Raw genomic sequence first — 22793 nt, forward strand, 5'->3', positions numbered from 1 at the left:
CACATGAATGTTATCATCCATTTTCCACGCATGCTGATCATTGCTTACTTTATGGCCTCAATCCTGGCAATGCCCTGAAATGTAATTGCCTCTGATGATCTCCTTGTGGGCAGAGATGAGATCCATGCTCGTTCATACTGCAGCATTCAGATTCACTCAGCTGCACATCAACATAAGGAGCTCCCCAGCAGCACTTTATAATTATGACTTCCAAGGCCTTAACACACTATAAGGTCATGCTTAATTAAACATGAACACTCATTTATAAATTATATTGTCAATTTATGGAATAAATACATATTTCATGAGTTAAATGTGATGTCACTGTTGTTTACATGCGGCTCATTGGGACATAAAGCTTCTGATAGACTTGTATGTTCCTCTTTCCATTAGAATCGGGTGAAAGCTTTAGTTTCTTCATCCACATTATGAATGTTGCCACCATTATAGTTTCACCTAAGGGGCCACTCTGGCTTCTCCATAGTCGATCATCAATTCATAATTTGTTCAGGTAGTGTTTTTAAAAAGAGATTCAATCATCATTATGAGCGATCATGTCATCGTCATGGCAATATTGCTCGTCACACACCTCATTTCCAATAAGCTGTGCCGTGTGTGAGGACCCTCTGAGTGTTTGGGCTGTGTATGAAGAGGCCGCCCGTCCGCTCGGGTTGTCAGATATCGACCTCTCCATTCAATTACATGGATGAGAGCGGGGGCTCAGCTGGAGACGCCTGTCTGACGCTCCAGCATGACAACCTGAGGGACCGAACATGAGTCACTCTCCAGGAGCCTTATCGCCCTCCGACCCCGCCCCCCCTCCATGGCCTCTGATTGTTAGCTCATTATAACTATCAACATCTAAAGGGGAACAAAGCTATTATGTTACATCGATAACCTCCCAGTCTGGGGTTGGGATTGATTCCACAGACTCTGAGATGTTTTTGTCAGGATTAGTCCGGTTAGTCAATGTGACCGTTCAGCCACTGAAGGGAATCTCTAAGTCACAGCCGACCAACTGGAAGCTCAAATGCCAACATGATAACGTTGAGCGCTGCCAAACAACAGGAACGCCTTCGTAAATCTGCTGCCGGGTACAGATCCCTCTTAGTAACCCAGAAATGGCAGCACCAACGTTTTCTTGGGGGTTAGATGTTGATCGTCTAGACTAGAATTGGAGCCGATGTTCAGGATGGCTGATTCAACCAAACCATTCCTTATCCCCCCTCCTATCTCCCTCTGCTTACACGTCGTTACAGTCCACCATTTCCATTTCATAAAGCAGACCTGACTGGAACATAAGACAGAATAGAGAGCGAGCCTCAGCCTCGACTCCGGCTGTTGTTCTCGGGAACGTTGACAACACAAAAGGTCGCACATCCAAACGGATCATTTGGTTGATTATATAGGTACGCCCAATAATGGCCTTAACCTTTTGTTTTAACGTTCTGCCAAACAATCAGATAATGAATAATTACAGAGAAGTCGGCTGCTGAAAGGTTGAATCATAAATGCAGCAGGAAGGAAGAGCGTCGTTGTTTATGATTGATGTGTGTTGATGAGAGGGGAAACGTCTGAGCGCACCGTTAAAGTCCAGAACCAATAACTACCCCTGGATCAGGACCAGAACCAGAGATGTGCTGTATGTGTGGAGGGGATGATGTAGACCAGGTGTGTTCTGTGTGGAGATGTGATGGAAGCGTAACACACATCCCAGCAGAAGTGACGTGTGCTGTGGGGCGACACTAAAGAGAAACATGAAGAACGTATCTGGGTCTCTCTTTGAAAACATGACCCCACACACACGCAGCACGCCGCCCACTGTGGCTGAGCGAGGAGGAGAGGATCGCTGTCTAGCATCCAGTTACGTCGCGGTAAATAGCATTGGACACTTGAGGGGGCGGACGTGGTGGGTGCAGTGACCCGGGCCGGCTCGGTGGCACGGCGTGCGGGGGAGCGGGGGAGCGGCGGAGCGGCGGAGCGGCGGAGCAGACTCGTGAGCATGGACGGGACAGAGGACGGCAGAGGGACGGCAGACGAGTGTTTTCCAGAGCACTGGAGGGACGTACAGGCGTGGAGCATAGAGAAGAGACAAAGACACAGAGTAAGACAAGACTGACCTCTGAAGGACCACACACACACACACACACACACACACACACACACACACATGAATTCGAGGAAAATGTTTTCTAATAGCTCCTTGTAGTAAACAGGGAACAAAGTGAGCTCAGGCGTGTGTGTGTGTGTGTGTGTGTGTGTGTGTGTGTTGTTTGTCTCCTGTGCAGTCGATACTAAGTCATTCAGACAGTCTGTTATGTGTTCTAACGCCTCAGGGTGTCTCTCAGATGATCAATCAGTGTCAGAGCTCCTTCATGTATCTGGAAGCGACCGACAATATGCAGCATCACTTACATGAGCGGAGTCTCTCTCTCTCTCATTCTCTCTCTCTCTCTCTCTCTCTCTCTCTCTCTCTCTCTCTCTCTCTCTCTCTCTCTCTCTCTCTCTCTCTCTCTCAGATGTGGGTTCTGGATGTAGAGGGCGTCCTCATGTCTATGCAGAAGCAGCTGGTGAGTGAATCTGTTGCCGTGTTGTTGTTGTTGTTTGACTCGGTCCATTGTGTCCAAACACCGACTCGTCGTGATAAAACTTCTCAATCAATACTTCATCATCTCCAAACTGAACATTCCTAATGATTTCTGTGATGTGAGAGCGATGGATGCTTTTCTTCGTCACACTAATGGTCCATCTTGTTCCTGTCAGAACGCCTCTCTGGTGAAGTATCCTCCACACGAGCGAGGAAGCAGAACTCCAGGATGCTCGCACTCGTCTTCCTCCACAGTCAGCAGCTGTCTGTGCGGTGAAGCAGCCGATCACCTTTAGATGTGGTTTCACTGAAAATCCTTCATTCCCGACCTAAAGATACAGTTTATAACTAACACACATTATTAAGAGTTATGCTGCGGATTGTTTTGAGACGTTAGCTCACCGTCGCTAATGACCAACGACTGTAATGCACCTGTATCACTGTGTGCTGTGTGTGATGTCATCAAAGCTATAAAAGACAGTAAAGCTCTTCTCTTCTTCCATCCTCTTGTCACTCTTCCCTACATGATTGGTTGGTTGTTTACATCATAAAGTGTTTAAAAAGTGGGTAAGTGAGTGTTTGGCCTCTCTCGATTTTAACTCTGTTTTCACTCAGTGTGCACAAGCAAGAGAAGTGGATTTTCCCCCTTAAACCAAAGATCGCAACACTCCTGCGTCTAACGCGTCACACTGACAGCTCGGTCCCTCTCCTCACTCCAGATCATACATACAAGTGTTTTCTGTGACATTGTGTCTTTTATTTTGAAGGGAAATCTGACCGTCAGCAGCATCAAAGCGCGGCTGCTCTATTATCATCTGCTGTACAGTTTGAGATTTCTCCCGGGGGTCAGAGCGAGCAGTGCACAAAGGCGATGTTAGCCTTTTAGACCCTTCAAGCTTGTCCAACTCTGACTAAAGCAGGCAGTGAGGACTCGTCCCCCCATGTGGGAGGACTCGTCCCCCCGTGTGGGAGGCCTTGTCCCCCGCGTGGGAGGACCCGCAGGACCTCAGCGATTAATGGCGTGTTTCATCTTTTTATTAGCTGGATCATTTCCTTTGCCCCCAGATGAGATCTTGTTATTTCCTGCCTGATTACACAAACAATTGGATCCTTGTTGATATTAAGGTTTGTTTTCCTGCCGTTGTCGCGGGGACGCCGGCGTACATTTGATTTCAATTCCACAGGGACAAACGGGCCACAGAGTTATTTCCGAAAAGAGACCAAAACCATCGTTGTGTGTTCTGCATCCACTCTTTTAAGAACTCTATTATTGTAAATGTCTCTCTCTGTCATCGTGACAACTGTGTAGCAGATCCCTGGAGCCCACATACACCACTGGCAGAAGCAGGGGAAACTAATGTACCTAATATGTCCCCAGGAACATCGCATCTGCCAACTGTGCACTCTAAATCCGCCTGTGTAATCAAGGGGCTACAGGACACGGACGTCTGACAATGGTGGCGGCGACGCTTCCGCATCTCGCTGTCGCCTCCTCCCACCACTGATGAGCCTGTCTATCTCAAATTACAAGGTGAAAGCGGGGTTTTAGAGCAGCGTGGGTAATGACTATGATCTTCCTGCACACTCTAGCAGAACATGGGAGTTAATCTAATGATGGTAGAGAGAGCCATGACTCCTAATGGCTCCAGAGAGAGAGAGAGAGAGAAAAGAGGAACAGGGGCAGAGAGAGAGGGGCTAATGGAGACTCCCGTACACAGCACACTTCTTCCCCCCCAATCACTCGTATCATAGCCTTAATAATCTCTCCACTCCACAGTCAGGAACATAAACTCTTGACCGAGGGGCAGCGAGGAATCAAAAGGAGCAAAAGTGAACCTGTTGCGAAGCCGCTTCTGCTCTCACTAATGGCTGAGGGTAGCATACGGACAGACAGACAGACAGACGGGCAGACAGACAGACAGACAAGCAGTCAGACATCAAGGCAACAGTGTGATCTATTTTTAAAGGTGTGTGTCGTGGATCATTACAGCCCGGGGGCATCGCCTGTGTGTTGGTGTTTCTGTTCCACATAGGAAATAAGAGAACGGGGATGAAAGCAGCTCTCTGAGGGGACGAGGAGAGGAGAGGAGAGGAGAGGAGAGGAGGACAAAGGAGAGGAGAGGAAACATCCTGGGTGTGTGAAGAGAGTGTGTGGCCATGACGGACTGTAAGGTTATCAATAAACTAAGCGGCTCCTGAAGCGGCACTGGTAACCCGACACACACACACACACACACACACACACACACACACACACACACACTCTCTGTCCGGGCCTCTTTGTGAGCCGCAGCCAATTAAAGCCACATCCCTGGGTGTTAATGACTCTGCACCACATTCTCAGGATAAAACTCATTCAAATAGCTTCAAAGATGCCGAGGAGCCGCGAGACAATCGTTCTGCTTCCACCTGCAGCGACTGCAAAACCCTGATAAAATCCCATTCAGAGGCAAGCGGCATTGTGGAGCGATATTACCAATCCTCCAGACACACGCGCACACACACACACAGCATAGAAGAATATTGTTAATCTTAGGTTTGTTGAAGGGCTGGAGCGGTTTAGAGGGGCTGTATGAATATAAGTTGTCCCCACGGCAACCGCGATGGCTCTCTCCTCATTTCCATCAGCATCACCGCTCCGGGAGAAGAGCAGGTCCTTCTAACATCATGACAGGTGAAGAGTTTAAGACGCACGGCAATGAACTGCCTGATGGCCGTTAAGTTATGAGCGGCGTAACTAACTGATCGGCCCTGATGAGGAGCTTACAGACGTGATTAGAGAACATAAAGCAAAGTGTTACATCAGCACACAATGCAACAGAAACATTAATGTGCACTTATAACTGCTTAGGTTCATCTGCTTCAGTCTCAAATTAAACACAGCAGCAACATCTTCATCCCTGACAGACGAGAGGAGGTTAAGTAGTAAGGGGTCCCTTCTCCATTTCTTCTATTTCTTCCTCTAAGTGTCTTTATGTGGAGCTGATGTTGATGAAATCCAGTTGCACTCATCTAAAGTTCCAGCAGAGGGCAGTCACGAACGTTTGACGAAAAAGACTTTCGTCAAACGTTTCTGCTTTAAGTCGCTTCTGCAGGTGTTGACGCTCACACACTTGTTTGTGTACTTGATGTATTTTATTTAGTCTGTATTGCATCTGATGACCAAAGCTTCAAACTGACACAGGAAATGAATGGCAGCCATCTTGTATACACACACACACAACCAGTAAGAAAATAATAAATCAAGAAGCTCCGCAGCCACGTCTGACTTAAAGCCCAAACATGTGTGTTTACAGTTGTTGGACTAATTGCTAATAACTGCTTTGATCTACAGAACCAACACATTACAGCATCCATGACTGCGTCTCTCTCTCTCTTCCCCCCGGGGACACGAGGCATGTTACTAATGTTCACTGGCTTTAATGATCAATGTGTTTGTAAGCGGTGCAGTAACATGGACTCCCTCTAATCGGGACGGACAAGATAGGCAACTTCATTTCACGTGACACACATCTGTACGTACGCAGCTAAATCAGCCTCATTACGCCGTTTCTGTTCAAATCTCCAGCCGCCGTCGGCACCAACCGGCTCAGAGGTTATCGCTTAAATACTTATTACATCCAACAAAGACACAAGGGTGACAAAACAATACGATACTAAAGTGAAACCAAAGAGAACCAGCTTGTAAACGTCATCAGTCAGTCAGAGCAGGAGAATCTGATCTCCCCGATGATGCCGACAAGCTCCTACTGCAGGAGCCTGCAGACAGGACCGACCCACTGTGCTCCAGTAACCAGTGTGTGTTTGTGTGTGTGTGTGTGTGTGTAAGGGGGGGGGAGGCCCGGGCGTCCCCACTGCATGATTCTTTTGGCGTTTCTTCAAATCGGTGAGTCATTCATTCCTCTGGAAGGTCCACGGCTGCAGAGAGACGACCTGGACCACTGACAGCTCAGGAGCCACGTCAGACTGCTGCTCGGGTCGTGATGTTGCCACAACGACCAGACACTCCTGTCAAGCCAAGATGGCCAGGGAAATGATTTACAGCCAAATGAGACAAATATGAACAGCTCCCTGCTCCTCCTCCTCCTCCTCCTCCTCCTCCTCCTCCTGAACCTCAGTACGGCTTCAACATCTACTCCCACCTGTGAACCTGAGACATGATTGACAGCCGGAGCGGTGGTATGGATTCCTTTCAGTGTGTGTTTCTGCAAAGTCTACAAAAAGCATTTTAACTTAATCTGAGAAAACAATTCTAGTCCTTTTCTAATAAAACACAACTTTTCAGGTGAGGGAGTGAGATCTGTCTTGTTCCTGAGCTGCACTGTGTTGGGTAAGGTAACTCTCTACCTGTCCTCCTCTGGAGCATGATTAGCTCTCTGGCATTACATCATCAAATCATCTCAGAGCTGGGACGCAGGAGGCAGGTTTGCCCTCTTACATAATTACAGCTCAGCCCTGACAAAGAGAGGGGGGGGGGACGAGAAACTGATGAAACGGAGCAGCACTGAGGGGCAGAGTGACACAGAGAGAGAGAGAGAGCCAGCCAGAGCGGCCAAACCCTCTGTGAGCCCTCAGTGCTAAGCAGCTCTGACACAGACTCAGTTTTGATGCCAATGCTAACTAAATCCTGAGGTATACATTATGCCTTCCTCCCACTCCATGATCTGCCTCTGCGTGTGTGTGTGTGTGTGTGTGTGTGTGTGTGTGTGTGTGTGTGTGTGTGTGTGTGTGTGTGTGTGTGTGTGTGTGTGTGTGTGTGTGTGTGTGTGTGTGTGTGTGTGCGTGTGTGCGTGTGTGCGTGTGTGTGTGTGTGTGTGTGTGTGTGTGTGTGTGTGTGTGTGTGATGAGGGGATACAGAACACAGGGAAGCAGAATTGCGTGTTATGTAAGCAAAATGGAGGTTCCTGTATCGAGCGTATTGATATGCGCTGGGCTGACATATGCACACTGTCACAACACATCGCGGCTGCTCTGGTGCTTCTTCCACTTGTGTCGGTGGTTTCATGCTCAGGAGATGAAACCAGCTGGGGAGGAATGCCAGCGACGGCAATTAGTGCAGAGATTATGCAGTGAGAAAACACAGTTGCTCCTCTCGTCTTTTTTGAAAGGAAACCTCTCAGAGCTATAAGCTGCTGCCGCCGCCGCTCCGGCTCGTGTGGGAGAGACGGCTCCGTGTCTTTAGTCCCATTAAAAAGACCGTATGCAGGGACGGCCCTCTTCCCCCTTCAAGGCCAAGCAGCCATAGAGCGCACAGCTGGAGAGCGGTGGAAGTAAGAACATACGCAGCATTCATGGCTGCTCTCCCGCTCCTCAGCTGTGCCATTTTCAATCAATAGCATTTAGGAAATCAGCATCCACCCTGCAGTTAGAAATGAAAGGCGTCTTTTGTCGTGCAGCCCATAGTGTGTGTAATGATCTCACTCTCCACACACACGCACGGCTTCAGAGGCATTTTCTCCCTTTGCTGCAAATGATGTAACATAAATGTGCAGGTTGGAAGTAAAGCTTGAATGCTTTGGGGAGAGAAGCTTCATTCACAGAGCGGCCTACCTACAGAGCTACAGAGCTACAGAGCTACAGAGCTACAGAGCTACAGAGCGGCAGGGTGAAGTGGAGGAAAGGGCTCTGCTCGTGCCGCAGACTTGCGTGTGGATAATATCGTCTCGTTTCCCCTCTGGCTCCAGGTGTTTACTGGGACCAATAATTCCCATCTGCATATATGCAACCCTCCTCCTCCTCCTCCTCCTCCTCTTCTTCTTCTCCTCCTTTCTCTAGCTCACATGCCAGCGCCTGGAGCATCAGCTCACTATTACATTAACAAGAATGACTTTGATTTGACCAAAGAGGAGTCAGATGTGACGGCTTTATTATTTTCTCACAGCAAAGCTTCTGATATGTCACTCTTGCAGTGATGAAGGGGTTAATTAGTGCTGCCAATCAAGGTTTTTAATAAAGCACCCAGGCCAAAATAGATCTCTTCAATTATGACTCAATTAAAAGAGGAAGAGTGTTTAGTAAAGTGTATTAGTGGTGACTTTGCATCACAGGCTGTGGTTCAGCTGAATGAGTTACTGAGCCTCATTAAGGCTGGAGGTGGTGAACGACTCCACAGCCTCATGCTTCACATGTCTGTGGTGTAAAGGTGCAGGATTCACACTGGAGGGTCAGGACATACAGAGAGAAAGACTCACATCATGGAGAGAGAGAGAGAGAGAGAGAGAGAGAGAGAGAGAGAGAGAGAGAGCGAGAGAGAGAACTGTTAGAGAGCTGCACCCTAACACACACACACTGAAACACATGCAGAAATACTAAAGCTAATATATTCTTAACATATTTATGCTTGTACTCCATCGTGATTTGTAATTGTGCTGCATTCTGTTCCGTTATAGTATTAACATATATTTATAAATAACATATTGTAGTAGTTTGTAGTTGTAAAGTAGTTTGTGAGAAACGGTGATTTGTAAATGCTGCATCGCCATCTGGTGGTTGATGGTGTTAAAGCAACATACACACACACGCACACACGCACACACACTATGAACGTCGCTACAAAGACCCAAGCAGAAACGTTGTACAATAGATGCAATCTAAAAAGGGAAACTGTTGAGTTCCACTTTAAGAATGAAACTACAATGAGGGGAACCTACAGTTTTGTGACGGTTTGTTTTTCTCTTCATCGTGATTCAATTTCAGCTTAACCTCTCAACACCATGCAGAGATCCCATTGATGGCTTTGAGGGTTGATGCTCTCTCCCCTCTGTGTTGCTGTCATGACTCCTTACTGTCTCTCCTTCATTCATCTACTGCCCATCACAGTTATCACTCACGTGTGAAGGAATCATACAGAGTAGAATGTAAACACGTACAAAGTACATTAAGACCATGAGGATTTTGAACCAAATCCAGGTAACCAGTCAAACTTTGTCATTAGAATGTAAATATGTGCAAAACTAAAATACAGCATTAATGTGACTCTGGGTGTGTTTGCACATTTTTTTCCTACACTTGTTTCCTATGTTGCTGTCACAAGCTGGATGCCAGCTCATTCTTTTGACCTCTGACCTTTCTTAATGATTACTATGAAAGCCTGCCTAACGTCCGCCTCACATTTCCGTCATCATTCATTCTTCTGCCATGAATGCCATGAATGATGTCATTATTGGGAATGATGCAAGGGTGGTTCCATTCATGATGCCATTAACAACTGTGACATATTAGGATGGTTCCATTCGCTTCTCCCACATAGATAATACAAATTTAAAAAAAATGCTAATGCGATGCTGGACCCCTGAACAATGTTTATATATAATCTGTATAAGAAAATGGGTTTCAGGTTTCAATAATTAAAGTTTCATGTCTTCCAAATCCATATTCCGAGTAGTGCAAGTGTATGATGTTGTAAAAATGCGAATTCACTACAATAGTTTCACATTTACGATGTTCAATCGGCGATCTATGCCAGTTCACTAAACATGCCGCTAGGGAGCAGCACGCCACCTCTTTTCCAATTAGGAAACCTGTTAAACGTCATTAAACTTTACAGTGTCAAGCGAGCAATAACTAGCAAACACACACCGGAAATGGGGCGATGGATGCTGACTAAATTGCAAAGCATATTGGGGTGCCGTGTATGTTATTTTCAGTCAAGCTATGATATCGTAATGTTTGAGTAGCATAGTGAATAGGCGTTTGGCTTAGATGTGTATGTAACACGTCTACCATAACTATAGACCCGAGTTGTGTCTTATTTTGAAAGTCACACCCGGAAAACTGACGTTTAATTTTTCCTGCATTGACGCCGATCTGGCAGCGGACAGGTCCAGGCTGTCATTCAACGGTGTGCGCCCGGCTTACTCGCATCCGCGGCCGGTAGCTATGTGACACTTTCTGCCGCTGCTGAGCCCCCTCCTTAGACCCTCCGCGTCCCGGACTCCTCCATCCCCTCAGGATGGACCAGAAGGAAGCGGACCCGGACCCGTACCCGTCCCATCTCAACAACGACAGCAGTCACGTCGCACTTTACGGGGAATTCACCTCTCTGACTTACCGAAAATGCAGGTTTGCCGTGAGCCTGACCGAGAAGGAGCTCAGCATCCAGCGGGTCACGTCGGCACCTATCTGGCGGAACAAGGTGGTTCTCAGCCTGAGGGACTGCGTCGGCACCCGGGCTTACCGGGGAGAGGATAGCGCGGAGCCGGGAGCCTACTTCGCTGCTTACTTTTACCCGTTGAAGAAGTGCTGGCTGAACTCCTCCGTGTCGCGCCAGAGAGTGGAGCAGTGTTTTCGGGTCGCCACGCACCAGGACCCGCGCGCCGACCTGGAGGAGGCGGAGGAATGGGCTCGACTCATCCAGGAGCGCTCAGCCGGCCAGCAGCACCTGAGAGACGGTGAGGGGCGCTTTGTTTACCCGCTGTGCTGGATGTTACTAAGTTTGGCTGTCAAAGCGTAAACTCGAGCGGCAACGTCATCGAGGATACAGAAAGAGTGTTTTTCATCTAAAATGCGCAAAACAACGATTCAAGATGCACATTTAGACTACAGAGCCTCAATCGTGGTTCTAATTCGTTTAAGAAAACAAATCGTTTACTGTCTCTTATAGAGCATTAGGAGTTATGTTTGATCGTGTTACTTTTTAAACTTCAAATTAATTCGCACAAAGTTATTAAAGAAAATGGCCTCCTTGACCTTGGTTGACAGAACGCTGCTATGCACACATTTTCAGCTCACTATAGGTAAATATTAGCTCTATACAATAAGTTACCGTTTTATCCGCTCTACCTATAGAATAACGCAGTCTGATAGGAGACCTCACAGTGAACTCTGCTGCTTTTAATCTACAGTTGATGTTGACATGCTGTTATGGAGCTTTGAAACCAGACCGCCTGTATCTCCACCGTGATATTTAGAGTTGAGATGACAGAACCTTCATGGAATACGATCCAATACAACACACACACACACACACACATTAAGCATTAAGAGCCCATGAAGAGGTTAATCAACACCTTTGTGACACGGGGACAACAACTGGACTGTGACAAAGGTAGGAGTTATTATAGAGTTGTTGTTGTTGTTTCAGATGGTTTCATTCACACAGGGTTGCCTCATAACATTAATTCATAAACGATATATCAATAAATAGGTGCTGGATGTTCTATACAGTCAGTTCCAACATCTCCACAAAAATGAATTGGCTCCTTTTCAGAGAGCAGTGTGATGTTCTTTTCCTGTTCTGGTCAAATATTGATTAATCATTAAAGTAATTCGGCCCTGCAGCTATTTAATTAGTCGGGCGTCCTCGGCTGTATTACGCACGGATCTGGGTGTTCGCCTCGTCACTTTACCTCCAGGTATTCTGTTACTGGTTACCCCACGCCTTAAATAATGAAACAACAGAGCCGGCGTGCCATTGGCTCACATTTCAGTAACTCCAGAATGCAAACACAACTCTTTACTTACAAAACATCTGAGAAACACAAGATGTCATTACTCCGCTGGGGAATAATCTAATAATCTACATCCTATTATTGGCAGTTTCAAAAGTGATCTGATTACTCGTCTTCCTCATCAAGGTGTCCCTGGCTGCGTGAAGATTAAAAGCCAGTGTCTCAGCCACAGTGTGACCCAGATAACGATACCCAGACCTTCAACAGGACCAAATATGCTGCTGCACTCCAGTCCTGCCTGAGACTCCAGAGTTTTAAGTAACTCAAGCCAGCATTATCTACACCAGCTATCTAGAAACTCTATACACTTATTGTGATTCAACTTCCTGGGGCTTAATTGGAGACAAACTCAACATGGCCACGTCTTCCCCTGGTCTGCAGTCACCTAATACACCCCCGCCTCCACCCAGCTCATTCACTCTAAACTAGGCCTCCACAACCTTTAAATGGATCCTATTGCATTCAGAATCTCTTTCCTTACAACCTAAATGTACGCATATGACTTTGTTTTAAATGTAGGTTAGTGTTTGGTGAGGGTTAAGGTTTGAATCCCATATAATTGGCCTGGGAATCATTGAAACAGAAGTCTAACCGAGGCCTAGAATGCTAAACTGAAATTTCAAATTGACCATATTTCAATTGTTATCAAAGGAAATCATATGACATCATTATAGCCCGAGTCTTCCTAACACAGATCTTTACTTTAACACGTTTGCAGACATGTTTTGCCATGAATTATGCTGAATCCAAACAGGGCTGCAGACTGGACGCCGGCCCCTAAATCTAAATCTTAACGAGCGATTCTGTGTTGCTTGCTCTCAGAGCCTTGTCATAGTAAATTAGGTGCAGCAGCATTATTCTAAAAGAGGTCAGCGCTGTCTGTCTGACCTCTGCATTAACACTGGAGCATGTCGCTGTCTCCAGATGCACTCGCAGGATTATTCACAATGCAGCTTCTTCTGCCAGACTCATTGTTCTCAGACGTGCAGAGACGTGTCGGGGAGGTTTTGTAAGCGGAGCTCTGGTTTGAGACGTCGTTTGTTTGTGTTGGTTGCCATCGCGAGCTCGGCCTCAAACACTGTACGGGGTTAAAGTGGTCTAAGGTGAATCTGCATGCTCTCAGGTTGACCCCAGCTGTGCTCCGCTGCTCAGAGTGATGAAGCTTCAAAATGAAAAGACAAGACGACAAAGGGATTAACTCCACTCATGACCTCGCCATCAATACCAGTTTACATGGTAATCATCATTTTCCAGCACCCAAGGGTCCTCAAACACGGCATTTCCCCTCTGACGACTCCACTTCACACCTCCTTTGCATTGGGGGGTATTCACTAAATAGTATTGATCCTCTGTGGTCATTAAATGATTAAATCCAGCTGTTGACAGCATTACACTCCAGTTTTGATCAGATCAATCACTCTGACTGTAAGAGCCTCAGATGCATTAGATGATTGATTATGAATATTTCACAAGGTCCAGATCGTTCTTAAATGAAATGTATGATTTCATAACGTCTAAGAGTTATGATGCCATTGTCATAACTGTTCATATAGATGACATCATTGTTGTTGACGTGGTTACTGTACTGCAGATAGCGTCACCAGTTACTTTGTTGGTATTGAAGCTTTAGAGTCTGATACTTTATTAGCAACATTGGAATTGGAAGCACATTAGAAAGTACAGCTGAGTGTACACTTGACTTTGTATTTGAATCTTTACTAATTAAACATTGTGTTAGTCTCCCAGCCCTCGTTCCAGACGCTGTTTGCACGGTGACGTGTCTATGCAGAGGAAGTGGCGTGTAAATTAAAATGCAGATGTATTGCAAGTATGAGCTACTCATAAACTGGTTGCGTAGCCACAACACCCACCACATTTAACGCCTCAGACATGGAACCTGTCAGATTTGCTCAGCTGCATGAGTCACCTTCCTCTTTCACTTTGACTAAGATGACATCTGAACACCGAGCAGAGCCTCAACTTTAGTTTTCATCAATGTCTCACCAGTATGTTAGGCTGATATTGACCTTAAGGCAACACAAAGGCCTTTATTTGACTGCAGACGCCGGCCTGGGATGGAGAGATTGGTTTGGTTAGGAGCTGTACGCAGTGTCTATACAGTAAAATGCTATTTAAATGAAAAGTAAACAGTTAAACACATGAACACAGTAATGTAATGATCTATCACTCATCTCACTGAGTAACTAAGTGACCTAAACTCATCACAGAACAGAATTCAAATTGCAAGAGAAGACCTTGAAGCGTAATTGGAAAAGTTAATTAGTATTAACTTCCATCTGAGGTGAAAATGAGATGAGGTGACTGAAATGAAACCCAGCGGGATTCTGGGTCCTGACCAGCCGGAAGGAAAGCAGGAGGCCATTATGATAGAAACACAGCATTCTTCCTCCTTATTCAGCATCCAAGGATTATCTTATGATTTAAGAGGTTTGAATATGCTGTTAAACTAGAGTCTAACAAACAGGCATCAGTGTTCATGATCTAACATCAGCACAGTCCGACTCTACAGAGAGGGTGGGAGATAAATACATTTGAGTTACAGAGCAAACACTGCATCTTCCTCATGTTAAACCTGAGGTCACAGTTAATTACACACTGATAAAGGTTCAGGTCCATTCTCAGCCAAAATAGAGACACAGCCTATTCTGAAGGTTGAACATTAGTGAGACACCGAGCTCGGTGTAAGATTTGTTGTATGTATGTTTAAACCTGCACCGGGGTCACGGCCCCTGGTAACACACAGTCATGGAATAAAGCCGTGTCAAATCTTGGAAATAAAAATGAAAAACAAGACGAGCCACTTCATCCAACGTTCCCATGTGAACCCCCCAACACACACACACAAAATGGCATAAACATCTTTCAACTCAAACCTAATTTACCCAGGATTCCTCTGGTTTACAGTTCTGCAGTATATTGTGTTTCATCGTCAGCATGTAAACATTTAACAGGCGCACATTGCAATGAGGTTTACAACGCTATTGCACACCAAATGTCCTCACACTGCAGCCCCGCCCCTTTTCCAAACCTTAACAAGCCGACGAGTTCTCAGAAGAAACTTGATGATGATGATGATGATGAAGATGAAACTGTAACCTGAATGTAGCCGCTGAGGCGCTGCTGTACCGGTGCTCACCTTTGCGTAACACGCCGGTGCAACAACACACAAAGTCAAACGTCCGTAGCAATACAGATGTTTATTTGCAGCACATCTGGTCCATCCATTATACACAGCGATCTACACACACACACTTATACTGGTTCACAGCTTGCAGGCAAACAATTCGATGCTTAAATGCTAGGACACACTTCGCACGCTCCAGCTGACGGGACAGTGACGGTCAGAGAGCTGTGCGCCTCCTCTGGTAAACACTTCCTCAACCACCTGATTACAGGCTCACCTACACGCACTTCTCCTTACTCCACACGCCCCCTACCGGGCAACAAGGGAACCACAAGTGACACCGGGCCCTCACTGGTACTGGCAGGTAGACATAACAATTACATTCCAACACAATGAGCCAATATATTGCCGTATGTAAACATCATGTTGTTTGAGTCAGAGCCTTAAGAGCTTAGTAACTGATCTATCCAAGCTGTTTGTCTTTGGACCGTTAACCATCCAACCCAACACAGTTTCACAGCATGTGGGTCGTTTCCGAGGCTCCAGTACCTTGGTGGCGTTGGTACAGTCTAGGTCAGGGGTGCCCAATATGTCGATCGCGATCGACCGGTCGATTGCAAAGGCAAAGTGGGTCCATCGCATCGCATCGCAATCTTTTTTCGTTTTTTTTTAGCATATCGTTAAAAGTTAGCCGACACCGGCAAGTGCGCCGTTGCACACTCGGCCGAGTCGGCACCCTCATCTGATGGTCTATGAGAACAAACTAGAGGAGTGCACAAGACAGTGTTGTTATAGGTTGTAAAGTAATACAACCGATCAGAACTGAAATGCACAGTTTATTTCATATTCCGGAATTCACTGCTTGTGTGTATCAGTCAGTGTGTTTACATACCAGCATGTACACACTGACCAGCATGTACACACTGACCTTCACACTCGTTGTGTTCATTTTTGCAGAATGTAAACATGCCTAATGCATACAAACATAAACAATACCAACATAAGACAATGACCTGATTAGAGCACACACGTGTGTATTCTGCATATGTGCTTGGTTGTTACAGATACACACAGAATGTGTGACTGTGAGTGAGCTTGTGTGTGTGTATGCATGTGTGTGTGTGTGGGTGTGAGGTGTCACAGACCACAACAATGATCCTAACAAGTCACACGAGGCGCAACCGCCCAGAATGACAAAACTTCCTGATTTCCTTACAGCAGCTAATACATTTATGTTCCTCGAAAATCAAACATATTCTCTCTCTCTCTCTCTCTCTCTCTCTCTCTCTCTCCCTCTCTCAGCCTATTTGAGTAAGAAGTAACCAAAGCTGGCAGCATGTTGGGCATAAACACTTTCCTTCCCTTTGAAGCTCATCTGAACACAGAATGTAGTCTAACCAGCCGTGCAGTTTGTGCCGTCACATTCAAGCTCACACACTTTGTTTATTCTCAGAAACAATCTCATTCTCTGATACGCCGACAGCACCGACCACTAATTGAGCATTTCTGCTGTGCATCTGGTTCACCTCTGACAAAGTGCTTCTGCCTGGTAGGAGAACATGTGGCCGTGGCTTTGTGTGGTGGGAACTCCATTTCCTCTATAAGCTCACACACTCTGCTTTTTTATAGTTTGCAGTCATCCAATGTTTTTCTCGCAGAGTTCATACATTCAAGATAAATGTTGAATCATTTATCATAAATCTGACTAAAGACAAGAAGTCCTGCTAGTTTTCAGCAAGTAAACAAACTGTAAATCACCCTGGTTGTCAAGTGGGAGTTTAAGTAAAACTTTTAAATGAGCGGTGATGTAATTGCCTGACTCTCTGAAAGTTAAAGCCTTGGAGTTTGTGTTCATGCCGCAGCCTAAAGCGCCTCCCCCTCAATCAGCCCCTGCAGCCTGAAACACCCGTATGAGACGGACGGCGGTTGCTTGTTTTGACGCGGTCACACTCCATCCATCTTCCTCCAACACGTCTGTGAGCGACTGCGTGACAGATGGTGCCGGATGTTTTTAATGGAGCCCCTTAATGTCATAAACAGTTTTGCCTTTCCAAATATAGATCCACAGCAAACCACTGCCACCTCCTCCTCTTCCTCCTCATCTTCCTTCCACACCCTTTGTGGTCTGTCTCAACCAAATCTGCTTACATACTTGAGACTCCATTCTGTGATTTGCAAACAGGAAGATGACGGCAGTTATGAAGGACTTATGAAGGACATCAGGTCTTAGAACTAAAATGGTGCAGGAGAGGAAGATGGTGCGCTGCTGGATATGACCTGAGGTTTGTTTACACTGGTTAATAGTTTACTCACCTCTTTGTTAGTGCAGTATGTTTTCTACAACGGGTGATTTGGATTGGCAGCTATTTCCAAAGCTTCTGTTGAATAATGGGATTTGAATATGAGCAGCGATGAGCCTCTGGTCTCCATGGATACCCCCTCCCTCCCTCCCTTTGTGCTCTATCTCCAGACTGCTATCATGTGGTTAAAGTTGGTATGCAGTTAACTACAGTTTGTTGACGAAAAACCTCGGTTCGGTTGCTCAACGTTTGGCTGCTATCAGATCTCGTATTTCCATAAAGACTCTTTAGGAATTCTTGGTCCCGTTGAAGTTTTGGTTCCATCTGAGAGGATTTTGACAAGGATGTGTTCAACCTAAACTCCCCAGAGCTGAATCAGAGCATGAATGACCCTATGACCTTTCATTTCCTGTATATGTATCTAGAGATGATTTGGATCCAGGAGGCCGTAGCTGCTGTAGATGGAAGTGTCGGGGCTGAATCCTGTTATTGAGCAGATATTGGTCGTATCGGGGAGCAGCGGACAGAAGGATTGCTGTGTATGAAACAAAGCAGTGAGCCACATGTCTGTCAGATCTCACCAATATGTTAAAGTAGTGGCAGACATTTAAGTATTCATTTGCAAACAAACTTAATAACTGTCTTTTATAATCCCTAAAATCTATTTTTTTCTAAAGTTTATTCAGGTAATATCTATCAAACTGATGTTGGACTAAAGTAAGGCACCATTCCCAAAATCGACGTCGAAATCTTTATATTTTTAATTGCCTAACTAAGCAGAAATGTCTTATTTCCGTGCTCAGACTGAATCAGAACTTTATCACACAATAAATGCTTAGTCATGCCTCAGTGCTGCTGACTGGGAGCTTAGGAGGAACCTGAGTAAGGCCATGATGAAGCTGTGATGACTCAGCATGGATGGACACAATGACTGAGGTCATTTCAACACGGTGGAGTCACGTAGAGTGGGGGGCTGAAACACGCGCTCATATGATTAAGACTTTATAATCAACTAATGTTCAACTGGCAAAACTTCATTTGGACTCAGCAAAATACGGGAGATGAAAATGTGAATTTATGGACAAACAAATCATCATCATGTGTGTGTGTGTGTGTGTGTGTGTGTGTGTGTCCGGCTAATGGCGGCTGGATGTGGTTGTGTTTTCCGTAGCCCTGCAGTAAGATGGTGGGATGTTCCCTCGGTACCCATGCTGCTATTCTGTGGCACCCCGCTGGAAAATGTATTTTTTTCCAGGTTTGGGGTTTTCCCCTCCCATTTAAGTTGTCGTTTCCTATGGGAAATGCCTCAGTGGTGATTATTCCATTAAGATCTGGGAGAATCCGTCTGTGCTGTCGGTTTGAAGGAGGTTGGCTCATCTCTCATCACAGTGTTTGCTTTGCTGTTTGTCATCGTTGCTGTTGTTTGTTTGTGTTGAAGTCTCTTTTCCATGGCACATTTCAATTTGAAGCGCTGTTTCTTTCCTCCCTCACATTGATTTGATGATTCTATAGTTACTAGTTACTGTAGACCCTGAACCCAGCATGACATAAGCTCATGAAATATTGCTGTGGTCAAGTGAAACACCTTGTATCTCCGTCTGTTTCAGCTTAATGGTACAATTGAGTGTCGACCTCTTTTAACAATTCATTGTATTCTAACATTTATAACAAATTCAGTGACCTAGTTTTGACCATCTTGTTTAGATCATCCAGATAAGACCTCTGCATTCTTTGTCCTAGTTAAAGCTAATGAACTGCGTTAACACACTGAGCTTCCCTTTAGTGGTTTTGGTATATGTTGATAGAGAACGAGCACGTGTGTGACCTTATATGCTCAGCGGTATATTATGATCATGGGTTGAAAGGCAGGGTGGAGCTCCAGCAGCCTTTACACAAACAAACCACACATTAACTGCTGTCATTAACCTGAGCCCACAGGACAATAACCTTCTTTATTTCACTCTAACCATCCACTGGGTTATAGCTCACTAAATATAGCACCGGCTTTTAAAATAGGTTTTAGACTTTCTTTTATCCAGAGAGGGGTCAGACAGATAGTGAACTCTGGAATGTTTGGGAAGGGGGCGAGGGAGGCACACAGGAAGTGGCACTGGATGGGAATCGGACAACAAAGTCTGTGTGGGCAAACGCAGCCAGCTGATTCACCAGGAGACACACGTCTGTGGAATTCCCTCTTCCCTCAGGAGACCTTTGAGATGACATCATCCAGCCGAGAGAGAAAAGAGACGTTTGCCCCAGTGTGCTAATTACTCTAAAACAACGTGTACTAGATATCATATAGGTGTAGTTGTAGCTGAAGTCTCTAACATGTGTGTGATGAGGCTTCGGGACCTTCAAGCCCCCCCCCCTACTTACCTTGGAGGTGGGGTGGACCCTTACTCATTCCCTCTGGGAGGCAAACAAAGACCCTGACACACCCTGTGAGTGTATGTGGATCAATACGATACTCGCCCTCCCCCCTTTTATGGTTATGGTATCCCACAGCAACATAAGTAGCCTGTATAGTTGAACACAAATCACTTCCCACGGCAGAACATGTGTCACATGAAGTAACACGTCTTGTTAGGAAACATCCAAGTGCTTGTGGCCGTGACCTATAAGCATGAGTGTGGCTTTCATTAAGGTCGTATAGCCTTGTGTCCACAGCTTGTTGTGTTGTGTGCCGTCCCTCGTGTATCCTGTGTGAGTGTGGTGTGAGGACTGAACTGTTTACTTCAAACCAGCCTCCAGCTCCACAGAGGGCACATAAATAGTTTCAGGTGTGTGTGTGTATGTGTGTGTATACGTGTGTGTGCGTTTCCTGACCTGTTTGCCTGCATTCCAGCATGGACGGTTGGATCTCTCACTGGATGGTTCATGTCTGCAGAGAAGGAAACTGTCTGTCACATTTATATTATCTCACATCTTCCCTCTGTTGGTTTCTGAGAAGTGTATGGTCTCTGTTGTCTTACCTTTGTATAATGAGAAAGCACAAGAAAGCCATCTTACATTTTCCCGTCCCTTGGCACTTCCTGTTACCTGAGCGTCCCTCCTCATCTGTCCCCCTCTGGTCCGTAGGTGTGTTGTTCAGCCAGGTGCGGCGGCCCTTTCGCGTGATGCTGCTGGTGAACCCTCAGAGTGGGACGGGTCAGGCGCTCGCTCTCTACAACAGCCACATCCAGCGCCTGCTGAACGACGCCGGCGTCCCTCACACGCTCGTCATCACCGGTGAGTTGGAAGCAAAAGCTGCCAGTTCGGACGTGAACCTGAAGGCAGCCTGAATTGTGAATTACAATCAAAGACAGTTGGGTTAAACTGAGACTGAGGCTTTGCTGGACACACACACACACACACACACACACACACAGTGCTAAATACACCAGGGTCCCTCTGACGTTTAGCTCTCTTAAATCAATGTTGACTTGTTATAGAATATTGTAGTGGACAGTGGATGATTGATGATCTCACACACACACACACACACAGCTTAGCAAGCTTGGCAATAACATCTCTCTCCCTCTCTCTCTCTCCCTCTCTCTCCCTCTCTCTCGTGTAAATCCTCTTGGTGTTTTTGCTGCGGTCATTATGCTGATAAGGTGCTTGTTGTGACCCACATGCATGCTGAGCTGTTATGTCATAAATATGTGTAGAGAGGAGCACACAGTCAGAGACACATATGGACGTGGACACATGCACGAGAAACAAACATCTGCATGAACCTACGGGCTAAATCCTCCTTTCCCGCAATTTGATTTGATGTGATCTCATGGGTCCAACATCGATGTGGACTCTAATCAGATCGATGCTCTACACACAGATCGGGTGAAGTGTTAGACGTGCTGAATGGCCCTGTGTCAGCAGGGTCACATCACTCAGACGTGCTGCGGATCATTGCTGTTATTCAATCGACCTGTGAGTTTGACTGTGTGTCTGTGTGTCTGTGTGTCTGTGTGTTTGTGTGTCTGTGTGTCTGGAGCCGTTTGTGAATCAGAGCCGCGTTAGATCACAGACAAAAAAACGAGTCTTTGATCGCTGTGGGGTGCAAAGTGTTGAGGCGCAGAAAAGAGGGCAGGCAGACTAAGAATAGAGAGGAGGAGGAAGATACACAAGACTTTAGACTGAACTACAATATAGGACATTCTGACTTCTGTTGTGAAACCTCCACTCAGGAAGGTTTCACAATAGGACCAGTCCAGCAGACAGACAGACAGACAGACAGACAGATCTTCCCCCAACAGATTCTTCATGTTGCTCTTTTCTTTGTTACTTATTTGATTCAGGAGGTTCACATCTTGTTCTCATGCTGGTGATGAGGACAGCGGGCGCTCATGTTTCGACAGATAAGGAGAGGCATCGCGTCAGAACTGGCATCCCAATCTCCTGAAATGTAGCGCCGGCTTTTAAAATTGTTTCTTATGCGTATTCTGGTTACTATTTGTTTTTATTGAAGCAAACATTAACATGACAGAGCTCGATACAGTTACAGGACATTTTATACAGAGAGAGGGGGAAAGGGAGAGAGAGAGATAGAGAGAGAGAGAGAGAGAGAAAGAAGGTTGTATTATTCTTATTGTTGTTGTTTAACTTTTTCCGTAGGAAGCCAGGTTCAGGAAGGCATGAGATCATGGCACAGTGGTGTGGACGCAGTGTCCAGGATGGCATCAGAGATGTTGAGGCGATGATCTCATAGGGTAGAAACAGTTCTCACAGGATGATGTCAAACAGCAATGTAGGCTTCTACAGATCGCATCATAGGCTGGAGTGAAGAGAAGAGAAAAACAAAAACAGAGAGAGGAAACTCCCCCCAAAGACCCGACCCAACCCCGCAGTCACACAACCCCATCCTGGCCCCCCTGGGATGTAAAGTAAAATGAAAAATAAAAATGTGTTCAGGTTTTCAGTCTTGTGTTTTATCCCGAGAGCGGTCAGACAGAAAGTGAACTCTGGAATGTTTGGGAAAGGGGCGAGGGAGGCACACAGTGCATCCTGAGAGTGTCATGTTGTGTGAAAAGGTTGTTCTCCTGCTGGTGATCAGGGCAGCAGGCGGTCGTGTTAAACAGATAAGGAGAGGCATCCATTAATGTGTACGCATCAATAATTCAGTCTGCTCTGCGTCTCTAAAGCGGCAAAATAAAGACGTAGGTTTCCAAACCAAACGGAAAAGACGATGAGATGGGAAGCGTTTCAGCTTTGAAGGAAAACATTTCAGGTCACTTGACACCAACATATTTTACGTGATGGCGAGAATGACGTCAGCGGTTTGCGATGAGACGCTGAGCTGTGGTCTAAGATGGTTTATGTTCACGTTAAAG

The 22793-nt window shown here is 45.9% G+C and overlaps 1 protein-coding gene across 1 annotated transcript in view; it reads left to right on the forward strand.

Moving 5' to 3' along the window:
- Positions 1 to 10426: 10426 nt before the first annotated feature.
- The window catches only part of LOC143016633 (sphingosine kinase 1-like), an 18938-nt gene continuing 6571 nt past the window's right edge, over positions 10427 to 22793 (forward strand). The window contains exons 1-2 of the mRNA XM_076171047.1: positions 10427 to 10977; positions 20560 to 20709. Coding sequence (XP_076027162.1) covers positions 10539 to 10977; positions 20560 to 20709 — 589 coding nt within the window. The 5' untranslated portion in view covers positions 10427 to 10538. The remainder of the gene's footprint in view (positions 10978 to 20559; positions 20710 to 22793) is intronic.

This window comes from Genypterus blacodes, unplaced genomic scaffold, assembly GCF_046128005.1.
Source record: "Genypterus blacodes isolate CSIRO-AG114 ecotype Tasmania unplaced genomic scaffold, CSIRO-AGI_Gbla_v1 ptg000240l_1, whole genome shotgun sequence".
NCBI lineage: Eukaryota > Metazoa > Chordata > Actinopteri > Ophidiiformes > Ophidiidae > Genypterus > Genypterus blacodes.